The sequence below is a fragment of the Rhinatrema bivittatum genome, chromosome 2, assembly GCF_901001135.1.
Source record: "Rhinatrema bivittatum chromosome 2, aRhiBiv1.1, whole genome shotgun sequence".
In the NCBI taxonomy this organism is placed as follows: domain Eukaryota; kingdom Metazoa; phylum Chordata; class Amphibia; order Gymnophiona; family Rhinatrematidae; genus Rhinatrema; species Rhinatrema bivittatum.
The window spans coordinates 708542904-708555432 of record NC_042616.1 but is presented as its reverse complement, the minus strand read 5'-3'; the positions used below and the strand labels follow the sequence as shown (position 1 = coordinate 708555432).

At 41.9% G+C, this 12529-nt stretch overlaps 1 protein-coding gene across 4 annotated transcripts in view; it reads left to right on the top strand.

Annotated features, from left to right (window-relative positions):
* Window positions 1-12529, top strand: part of VIRMA (vir like m6A methyltransferase associated) — a 254816-nt gene that overhangs the window by 87175 nt on the left and 155112 nt on the right. For all 4 annotated transcript variants that reach the window (XM_029591711.1, XM_029591710.1, XM_029591709.1 and 1 more), the window contains exon 5: window positions 12167-12341. In XM_029591711.1, the coding sequence (XP_029447571.1) occupies window positions 12167-12341 (175 nt within the window). The remainder of the gene's footprint in view (window positions 1-12166; window positions 12342-12529) is intronic.

The window sequence follows — 12529 nt, the reverse complement described above, 5'->3', positions numbered from 1 at the left end:
CACCAATGAGGGGTCAGGCCAGGGGCTCCCAGTACTTCCGGCCTTACAGAAACTCGTCATTTCAGTCATCTTGGCCCTCGGGAAGGACTCTGTCTTTTAGTAACTGACAACCAAAAAGAGGAACAGGCTCAGGTTCGAATTGAACTTCCCAATGAAGTTGGGCCGACCCATCCATGGAAAGAGGAGATATGGGGCTGACTATCCCTCTTCCATCAGCGGTGGGTCGAGATCACGTCGGACAAATGGGTACTGGACATCATACGAGAAGGTTACGCTCTGGAATTTCGCATCATCCCTCGGGACAGGTTCATGATGTCACCTTGCCACTCCAAGCACAAGAAACTGGCAGTGGAATCCACATTGATAAGGCTCTTCAGTCTGAGGGCTATAACTCTGGTACCTACACCCCACGTAAATACGGGGTGTTATTGCATCTATTTCATCATGTCCAAGAAAGAGGGTTCATTCCGACCCATCCTGGATCTTAAGAGCATCAGCCGTCATCTGCGGATAATTCACTTCTACATGGAAACTCTTCGCTCCATCATAATGGCAGTGCAACTGGAAGAGTCCTTAACCTGCCTGGACCTCTCGGAGGCCTACCTTCATATTCCAATCCGTCAAGACCCACCAGCGTTTTCTATGCTTTGAGGCACTGGGCTGACATTACCAGGTCCAGGCATTGCCCTTCGGCCTGGTAACCGCCCCCAGAACATTCTCTAAAATTATGGCGGTTGTAGCAGTGGCACCGAGGAAAGAAGGGATCCTTGTGCACCCTTACTTTGGACGACTGGCTGATCCGGGCGAAGTTGTTGGAAGAGAGCCTCCAGGTGACCTGCAGGGTCAGGTCCCTCCTACAGGAACTTGGGTCATGAAAATGGTAAGAGCAACCTCAAGCGCTCCCAGTCCTTAGAGTACCTGGGGGTCTGATTCGACACCAAGCAGGACAAGATCTTCTTCCCTCCCTTGAGGAAGAGGAGGAAATTGATGGATCAAGTATGTCTGACGAACACAATGCACCCCAAGGTGTGGGACTATCTCCAGATCCTTGGCCTCATGACATCAACCCTGGAAGTAGTACCATGAGCGAGGGCACACATGCAGCTCTCCGACACTCCCTACTGTCGCACTGGAATTAACTGTCTCAAGACTTCTCGATTCGACTCCACCTACCAATGGAAGCATGCTCTCGACTCCAATGGTGGCTACAGGAAGTTCACCTAACGACGGACGCGAGCCTCCGAGGGTGGGAGCTTACTGTCAGGAACTGACAGCCCTGGAACAATGGACCAAGGAAGAGGCGAACTGGAACATAAACCGCCTGGAAGCTCGAGTGGTCAGATTAGCATGCCTGCAGTTCAGCCACAGGCTCCGGAGCAAGCAATCTGCTTAATGTCGGACAACACAACAACGGTTGTCTACATCAACCGCCAGAGAGGAACCAAGAGTCACCAAATGTCTTTAGAAATAGACCTCCTTATGGAATGAGCAGAGTTAAACTTACAAGGGATATCGGCCTCCCTCATCGCGGGAAAAGACAATATCACAGTAGACGTTCTCAGCAGGAAAAGCTTGGATTCGGGTGAATGGACGCTGTCGACCAGAGGCTTTCCAGCTTCTGATGATCGCTGGGGCATCCCATCTGTCGACCTACTGGCTACATCTCACAAAGCGAAGGTTCCCTGGTTCTTCAGTTGCAGACTAGATCAGTGCTCCCAAGAGATCATTGCCCTCATCCAGACCTGGCCAGAGGAGGATTTACTGTAAGCCTTCCCTCCGTGGCCTCTACTGGGCAAGATCATCTGCAAGATCAAACACCACAAAGGATTAGTCCTTCTGGTGGCCCTGGATTGGCCCAGACGCTGTGGTATGCAGACATGCAGAGGCTTCTCATGGAGAGTCCTCTCTATCTCCCCCTGCACAGGGACCTTCTCCAGGAAGGCCCGAATCTTCATGAAGATCCAACTCGATGCTCTCTTTTGGTCTGGCCCTTGAGAGGGCTCACCTGATCAAGCATGGTTATTTGGCAGCCGTGATCGCCACATTGCTCTGTGCTTGGAAGTTCTCAGTGTCCCAGGCATACATGCGGATCTGAAGAATATTTGAGGCCTGGTGCGAGGAACTGGGGGGTGCCCCCGCAAACAGCCAAGATCCCCATGATTCTGCAATTTTTACAGGATGGCCTGAACAAAGTATTCTCTCTCAAATCCCTGAAGGTCTGTGTGGCAGGAAAATGCCATTGATACAATAGTTTATAACTGTTTTCCAGGATTAAAGAATAGATAGATGATTTGCTGGTTTTAAAGAAAAATAACATCCCATTCCTCCTCTGAAAGAGAGCGACCCAGATCTTTCTCCCAAGCTTGAATATGCTGAATTCTCTTGTTGAGAATTCAGCAACACACAAATTTTTGGAAATTAAACTCTTCATTAAACCCCCCTTACTATAAAATCCCTCAAATAAAGATTTCCCATGCATTAAATGAGAGCCGATTTTAACAGTACGTAAAAAATGAGACAATTGTTTGTAAGAAACTCAGAAAAAGGAAGATTGTTTCTGACACAAGATATCAAAAGAAACCATTCAACTCACATCCCATATATGTTCCACAAGATAAGTACCACAGTCCTTCCAGAGTTTAAATGCATGAAGAGGAATACTAGGGGAAAAAGAAACATTATAAAACAAATGAGAAGAAAGAAAATAATTCCAGGTTCCCACTAATCGACGACACCAACTTTTCCAAATATTTAGCTTGTTACGGGTAGACTGTGCCATGTCGGAACATCCATACCAGGTGTGTTGGGGCTGCCAAAGTGTAGCCGAAAGGGGCATAGAACTCATCCAAGATTGCTCTATCAAAATCCAGTGCTTAGTGTAACTGGAGGAATGCCAATCAGACACTGAATGTATCTGAGCAGCCATGAAGTACCACAAAATGTTCGGTATCCCTAAGCCTCAATCATGTTTAGTTTATACATGACTCTAGCAAACCCTGGGAGGTCTTCTTTTCCAGATAACACTAAATATTTTCTGCTGCCAGGATTTTAAAAGGCCGGTAGACACATGAATTGGCAAAGTTTGAAACAGAGCAGTCTTGGCAAAACATTCATTTTATCACTGAAATCCTCCCTAGTCAAGAAAGAGATAAAGTTCCCATTTTTCCAAAACTTGCCAGATATTTTTAAGCAAAGGGGGATAATTCAGAGCAAGATATTTAATCTTGCTTGAGGCCCATTTAAACAGGTGATGTTTGAGTAAGAATGATTCTACATCGGAATCACACGAGTTATTAAGTATCTCGGACTTCTCCCAGTTGATCTTAAAACCAGACACTTTATTAAAAGTTCCTAAAGCCTTTTCTGTAGCGGTCAATGAAGTATGGGGATCACTAATGATAAAGAGAATATCAACAGCAAAAAGGGAAAGCTTAAATGTTTGCCCAAATGAACTAATCATTACGAATTTTAATAGCCAGGGTTTCAAGAAAAATAGCAGACAACAAGGGTGATAAGGGACAGCCCTGTTGGGTACCCCTCCCCACCATAAATAAGTCAGAATACCCTCCATTTATCTTGATGCAAGCTCTGAGCCGATCATACAATTTAGAAATTCAAGAACAAAAAAATACACCAAAACCCATTTGCTCAAGGATATAAAATAAAAAGTACTAGTGCACCATATCAAATGCTTTTTCAGCATCGATGATTAGAAAGAAAGAGGGAATACTTTCTTTATGGGCCCATCATATAATATCCACCAGCTTACGGACATTATCTCCCACCGACCTCCCAGGAATGAACCCTGCCTGGTCCTGGTAAATAAATTGCCCCATAAAATTATGAAGGTGATCAACTAAGATTTTGGCCAATAGTTTAAGATCAAGATTTATTAAAGAAATGGACGATATGACCCACAGGCGGTAGGATCACGGCCAGGTTTAGCAATAATGGTAATACCTGCCACATTAGAATTCTGAAGCGAAGATCCCCCAGTTCTCAAAAAATTAAATACTATTTGCAAATGGGCTACAATAAATGGTGCAAACTGTTTATAGAATCTAGCTGACAATCCATCAGGTCCTGGTGCCTTACCCACTTTAAGATTCTTAATAGCTAACAAAATCTCTGGATTAGAGATTTCTCTATCCAATGCTTCCTTCGTTTCCTCTGTCAGTTTAGGTATGGAAAGATCCTGGAAATAAGCCTCAATTGAAGCCAAGGTTATAGAAGCGTCAGTACTATATTATAGAGATGTGAATCGGAACTGAAATCCGAACCGATTCTGGTTCTGATTCACATTTCTACTTAAATCCCCATAGAATTTAAGGAACCTGAATTAATATCAGTAGTATTAATCAGAATCGTCTCAGTGTCATCCTTAATTTTTATAATATGATTTTGAAGAGATACCTTTATAAATTTATTAGCCAACAATTTTCCTGCTTTCTCTCCACTTTCAAAATATTCGTGCTTAACAAAATTGAGGATGTGTGCAAAATTTGACACTTTGAGTCACTCCAAGTCCTCTCGGGCCTTAGATACTTTAGACAAAGTTCACTGTGAGCCATCAGAAAGATGTTGGAGGAACAATAATTGAATACTATGCCTTAAAGCCGCTCATTCTTTTTCTTTCTGCTTTTTAAGAAAGGCTCTAGAAATCAAAAGGCCCTGAATATAAGCCTTCAGGCAGTCCCAAATTACAATAGGGGATGAGTCATTATCATTTCTAACTAGGAAGTCTTGAATGTCATTGGCTAAGGATAAATTATATTTTTTGTCCAATACCAATTTATTTAAATGCCAACATTTTTGTCCCTGATCATAATTAGTGAAAAGAATATCCACCCATATAGGGGCATGATCAAACCAAATAATTTCTTCTATACCCTTAGCAATGACATACTGGAGAATGGATTTGTTCACCAAAAAATCAGTTCTTGAATAAGAATTAAGAGAATTGGAATAAAATGTATAAGAGCGTGAAGTGGGGTAATGTATCCTCCAAACATCTACTACAGTGGTTCTCAACCCTATCCTGGGGACCCCCCCAGCCAGTCGGGTTTTCAGGATATCCACAATGAATATGCATGAGAGAAAATTTGCATACACTGCCTCATAACATGCAAATTTTCTCTCATGCATATTCATTGTGGATATCCTAAAAACCCGACTGGCTGGGGGGTCCCCAGGACAGCGTTGAGAACCACTGATCTACTAGATGCTGGTCTTCCATAAGATCCTTCAATTTTCCCCAATGGAATTTCACTAGGGATGATAAGCCCTGTGAAGTATCTAAAGCAGGAGATTTAGCTACATTAAAATCCTCTCCAGTGATCAAATTACCAGAGCAAGAGGTAAGCCAATATTTGATGGAGTCTCTGAAAGAATATCCCTTGTTCTCTTTTAGGAGCATAAATATTCACCAGGGTATATGGAACACCATTCACCAGAACCTGCAAAATTAAATATCTACCCAAGGGGTCTTTAACACACACATTGTACAATGAAAAATAAAATCTTGGGAAAACAGGATACAGATGCCTGTATACTTAGCACCCTTACACCAGGGAGTAAAATAAGAATGTTGAAATCTAGGAGAATGAAGCAAGCATTCAAATCTACACTTTAAATGAGTTTCTTGAACGAAAACGATGTCTGCTCATGTGTGGTTTATTTCCTTATAAAGACGTTGCATGCCTTTTATATGGTGAATTAAGCCCCTTAGCCTTGATAGAAATAATACGAAAAGAGGCCATTAGAAATGGTTGAGTAAAAGGGAAAATACCAATACAAACCACCCCAAAAAATATTAAGAGGACCCAGCCTGCAATTTGTATGAGAAAAAACCATGACACCCCAATAGCAATAGAGAAAAAAGGGAAACAATGCAAGATCAAAAATGTGGAAAGAACCCCCCCTCCCCTTCCCATAATTAATCAGATCTGCTAAAACCTCCATGCAGATCATCTCCAGTGGAGGAAGATCTGCCATCCACGGAATGGGATTCTCTCACCACCTAGGAAAAAAAAAATAAGAAATAACACCAACTTAGAACAATATAAGGAATTAATAGTATCACAAGGAGCATAGAACCATCTCATCAACATAAGGAGCTCCACATAAATGGAAATCCTGGCAAAACTGAACGTGAGAGAAAAATTAGCAACAGCAATAAGAATTGCCAAATGAAAGAAAAATCATGTTATGTCCTTGAAAAGAGAAGATCCACCAGAGTGCCTTCTCAGTCTACTATTGCGTTTGCCAGCTCGCTGCCAAGTTGGAAGTGGGTTCCTCGCGCTGGAAATTTTAATAGACTTCAGTGACTGTAGAGAAGCAGTAAAGCCACGGGTCCGAAGAGCAGGAATGGCATCAGCAACAGAACGAACTTTAGAAGTCACTCCCTCGATGGAGAAGGATAATCCAAAGGGATGAAGCTACCTACACTTGATGTTCTCTTTACGCAGGAAAGAGCTAACTTCTCGCAGCTAGTGTCTGTTTTGAAGAGTGGCGTGTGAGAGATCAGCATATATTGCAATATCTTGGTCCTCCCAGTACCATGAGGGTTGCTTTTTAGCAGCTGTAGCGACCTTTTCTTTTACACTGAAGTCGTGAAAACAGACGGGACCGGTTATTATTGGAAACGCCCGATGAGCCCTATCCAGTTTAATAGCTGGGGATCGCTCATGCCGTCTTCTAAGGATGACATGAGAAGAAATTTTCAGAAATGCTCAATTAGAGCCATGCAATTGGCATTTTTGGGGACCTCCCAAAATCCTCTGAAGCGCACATTGCTCCATCAGTGGTTCTCAACCTTTCTCCTGTTGTGACACACCTAATGGACAGTGCTCACTTGTGTGACACACCACTCACGACAATCCAGAGCTAAACTAAAAAGAAGCCTCACTATTCTTTTATTGTTAAGAATGACAAAAGGGAAAGATAAGAGTATTTTCTCTGAATAGAAATACATTTTTGTACAAGTTGCATTCTTTGTCCTCCATGGGGTCACCAACCTTTTTTTCTTCTGCTGTCACTCTTGGGCCCAGCAGAGGAAGATAGAATCAGTTATCACTAGCCCAGAAGACAGAGGATTTCCATTTCTCGCTGGGCTCTGGTAGGAATGGAGGACAAGAGCTATGTCCTATTGAGCTCCGTGAGTGAAGAAGTCTGCCTTGTGAACCGTACAACCTTGTGCACCCTCCCTTCCCACACAATTGAAAATTATGCATTTATAATAAGTTTTATATGAAAAATGACAAAAGTACAGTCAGAGGTAAAAAAAAAAAATCACAACATATATATTATATTTACATGCACTGTTGTGGTACCAACCAGAAAACCCTGTAAAAAAGTAAAAAAAAAAGACACTTGGAACCCATATGGCATTAGGTTTGTTGTAACATGTTCAGGGTGGGCTTAGCATTCAAAGTCAAGAGTAAAAGAATTATAACAATATAGTAAAACCTTCATACTAAAAGAAAGCTGATTGCCAGCATGCAAACAGTAACAGCTCTACTTATGAAAAGGTAAAGCGCTAATATTATACCAGAGACTAAAATACCAATACACCTCATATTAAGAAAATAGAACAAGCCAGGCTGCTATAGATCCCTTCACAAAAACTACACACTCGCAGAATATCTCCCCTCGGTCATCTATGGAGAATACAGACAAACTCAGCAAATACAGAATAAAAAGAGTATACTGTAAGTATGAATAGAAATATACAGACAAAAACTGAACTGGAAACCACAACAGTACAACAATGGAAAAACAATCATCATTCCTCATAAAAAAATAAATCAAAAAATATAAAATAAATAGTAATAAAATCCTATTAATAAAAAAATACATATTTCATAACAGCTGAAGAATAGAATAACATCCAACAATTAAAAACTCATAAAAATGTTCCAAACACCAATAAAACATTTCAAAACAGCAGACACACATATCCAATAATTAAAACTAATAAGGATTTAAAAAAAAAAAAAAAAAAAAATCCCCTGTTCTCCATATTTAGGAACGTTTGATTTCATGGTGCCCTGAGATTGTCTTGGATTAGCAAGAGGAGAAGGGGGGGGGGAGGGGGGGTTTGTATCATATATGCAGGTACTGTCTCCCTCACTCTCACATGCTCAGTTTCACTTACACAAACACACAGGCTCTCTTTCACTCGCTTTTGCTCAGTCTTGTGCACACACATACACACGCAGGTTGGCTCTCACTTTCTATTAATCTGGTCTTTTCTTAAATAAACAACTTAGGCAGTCTTCTTACAAGTAAAGAACTTTTATTATCGAGAGGAGTAAAAGGAAAACTACAGATGCCTTGTTTAAAAGCAAATAAAGTACAAAGAGTTCTGTAGATACTGGGATCTAGTCTCTGCCTGCTCCCAGCAAAGTAGCAGAAAAAAAATGCTAGCCATTTGTTTCCCTGTAGAGCACAGCTTTATACAGTTCTTATCTTTCTCACACCAATATTCCCTCCTTGTCCTTATATGGTATTACTTCCTGTTCTTTCTTTGTTCTTGCTTTCTGAGGCACCTTCAACACAGTGCTTGATATCTGTGGTTTACTTAGCATATCTAGATTGAATCTCTTGATGTGATTAGTGTTAAAAGGTTTTTGACCTGTGCATAGGAAATAGTATCAAAGGTTTTGCATACAGGCTGTTATTTCCCGAGACCTTTGAATTGCATGTTTCTTATTCTCGTTTCACATGCTCAGCCTCACACAGGCACAAATACACAGACTGTCTCTCACTCTCATGTGCTCTGTCTCACACAGGCATACACACTCTCTCTCACACTCACATGCTCAGTCTCATATAGGCACACGCACATACAAGTTGGCTCTCACTTTCAAATGCTCAGTCTCACACATGCTGTCTTTCATGTGCTTAGTCTCACACAGGCACACACACAGCTGTTCTCGCTCTCACATGCCTAGTTTCACACAGGCACATACACACACATGCTATTTCTCTCCTCCTGGAAGCACAAGTAACAGCAGCAGCAGCTTGAAGTTTCAGCCTATCCTCCTTCAGCCCCTGTGGCCGAGGAAACGTGTTCTCTTTCTTGGGGCCAGGGTGGCTGTATCTGTGTCACTTCAAATCTGGCTTAGCACTGATCTTTCTCTTGTTCCTGCATAGGTTAACCTCACTTCCTCTCCCAGGAGGCTATACCTCCCGCACGGCTCCCCACTGCACATGTTCTTTTTAGATGGCTGCTTACTGCTGCAATCGGCTCTGCTACTATGTTCTCCCCCCCCCCCCCCCCCCTCTCCCCGGGCTTGAAAATGTTGACAGCCTGGGCAGAGGGTGAGATCTTTACATTCTGCTGGAGCAGAAGAAGGGGAGGGAAGATTAGCCGAATCAGCAGGAGACTTCTGAAGCAGAGGCAGCAACACAGTGGTGTGTCGCAACACACTGGCTGAGAATCGCTGCTCTAGGTCAGCCAGTTTTTCCATTATTATAAGAGTTATCATCCTGCAAATCAGAGCAAACCTCTTGAAGATTTGTAGAGGTCTCCGCTTGCATTCTAGGCAGGTATTGAGCTTGTCAACGTGATGACCCAAGGTTGCAATCTCCTCCTTAATTTCCTTTATCATACCTATTCTTTCTTGTGATCCTTCAGATCTTTGTGCAGACTGCAAAACCATTCCCCGAATTATTCTCAGGATGGTAAGTCTGCCGAAGGAGCTGTCGGTGTGTCTACAGGGTCAGAGTCTTCTTCTAGGCCTTCCAGGTGATTGCCAATGCGGCCTTCCCCGCATTGGGAATATTGATGAAAATCTACTGACTTTCGCTTAGCAGCCATCTCACTGTTGGCACAATAAAACAGACTCGCTAGTATAGTATAAAAAGTAGTTCTAGAGGCTCCGATTAAATAAGATTCACTAGGTGAAGAGAGGAGCTCCACAGTTAAGCTTCCATCTCCACCGATGATGTCACTTCCTCCATTGTAAAATATTCTTTCCAGCAAAAGGCTCCAAATGCTGGACAGTCTCTGGGCCTTCCTCATATAGTTTGGTTAATGTATATATTTAAATGGCCATCATTTGTTCAATATGAGAAGTTTACTGCGGAAACTTAATCTGTTTTGAGTTTTAAATGTCCATTATTCCATGCATTCTGAGAGGCTTATATGATAGGCCAGAATAGAAATGTCCATATGAGAAGTCTAAAGTAGAAAATTAGGATGTTCTTTGGGAGTTGTTCCTAAACTTCCTTTATACTAATTATATGCAATTCTCCACCCTAAACTCTAATCATCACAAGGAAGAAATGAAACTTTGCTATGGGCTTTTCTCAGTTCTTCATCAGGTGTATGCTTTTACCTTTGTTCAAACAGGCTTCCCCTGCCTTTTGCTTTTGTGAGTGTTTTCTCAGCTCCTCTGGTGTTCTCTTGTTTCGTTCACAGTTCTGTTGTCTCTTCCCTTCCTGAATTAATCCCAGGTAGAGGTATGTGTATTTGAAATGTCTTCTGAGAATGTAATTTTCTGAGGGGCTCATGCTTCACTCCTCCATCTTTCTCGCAGTTCTTGCTTATGTCATACTAATGCACCCAAAACAGGAGTCAAAAAGTCTGAGCGCAGAGTATGTGAAGACAAAACCAAGGCAGTGCACAACAAAAGCATCCACAAATTTCAAATATGTATGATGCAGTGTTATATATTCAAGATACATCTGGAAGGGTTATAGTGGACCATCATAACATCCACGCAGGCATTTTCAACAGCATTGCAGATGGATCATGTTTAATCATGGGTCCATGACAGGAGTTCACTTTTTTTGAAAATTTTTGCATTGCTAATAACAGGAAAATGACTTCCCTTTTGTCTTAAGCGGCAGAGCAGCGCCATAGTAAACAAATCATTGAAGATCACTGAAATCACCCAACACAATGTCGTGTTTCGATTGAAACTTCTGCTTCTGGGGTGCAAGAATTGAAGCGGTGTCAACTTTACTCACAGAGATCAGCCTGATTGATTTGTAGTTCTCAATCTTCTTACTTCCAGTTTTGGGAAGAGGAACCACATCGCCTGTCTGGTGCACGGTCTGCAACATACGCTCTGCGCAAAGAGACATACCATATGCCAGAACCTGTTATGTCTAAAGAGTCAGATAGTTTCAGAGGACTGGAGACAGGCAGATGTGGTTCCTCTTCACAAAACTGGAAGTAAGAAGATTTCTATCTGACCTGGGCATATTTATTTATTTGTTTGATTTATATTCTGCTTTCAGGCACTTCAAAACAGATTATTCGGGTACTGTAGGTACTTGAATTCTCTCACTGTTTTGTTTACAACCATTTTACTGACAGGCAAATGCAGGCATCTAGCACAGGTCCAGCCAACTCAAGTCCTTAAGAGCCACAAACCGGCCTGGTTTTCAGAAAATCCATTATGAATATGCATGGAAGATATTTGCATACAGTGGAGGCAATACATGCAAATCTATCTCCTGCGTATTCATTGTGGACAACCTGAAACTCAAACCTGTTTGTGGCTGTTGAGGATTGGAATTGGCCATCCTGATCTAGTAGCTTCTAAGTAAGGTAATGTTTCCTCACCTTTTCTCAAAATCTTCTTCCATGCAACTTCATGTCTCAACACTTGTCCTTGAAATGTATTTTTCTGTGGAAAGTACTACTTTTTGGAAGTCTGCTAGATATATGAGCGTTTCTATCGTTCCCTTTTTCCTTTTCATAGAGCACACACTGAGTTCCTTAAGCCTCTCTTGTATAGAGCTTATGTTGTAGACCACACATCAGTTTGGTAATGCTCTTCTGAGCGGCTTCCACTCCTTCAGTGTCCTTGCAGCAGCACTTATATAAGGTTACATTATCTCCCTTTACCTGCTGTTGATGCCTCTTTTTGCTTTATAAAACAATATTAAAAGCCCTAACTCACAGTAGAGAAAAATAAACTACTCGAGAGAACCACTTTTGAGAGACATTGATGGGCAACTTCCAGGCCCTTGAGACCTGTTTATAAGGACGTAAAATGTCTTATTTTCTTCCAAATTTCAGAAGTGCCGAATTGGATATAATTTTTTGGTTTAACTTTGTGCCTCTCCAATAAATGTAAAAGCACTAGGTAGATCAGGAGTTTTTAGCTTTTTATTTAGACTGCTCTTTTCCGTGTCTCTTAAAATCCAGGTGAACACAGATGGGCTGGTTCTTAAAGGCTGGTACACGTCGCTGACACTGGCCATCTATGGCTCAGTGGATCGTATGGTCAGTCAGGAGAGAGAGTCTCCCCCTCCTCCACCTCCACCCCCACCACCGCCTCCACCCCAGCAGCAGGTTGGCTTGAAGAGAAACCAGAAACATGGTGAGTACATCAGAATTGGCTCTCCCTAAAAAGAATACCCCATCCCTTTAATAGATACCTGCACTAGAGCCAGGTAAAGATGTTCTTATAAAACAAAATGTTTCTTAAACCTTCACACTATTTGGTTATTGCCATATTGCCCAGAATTTACCTACTCTTCATTCTCAGCTGCCTCCAGATTGAACATC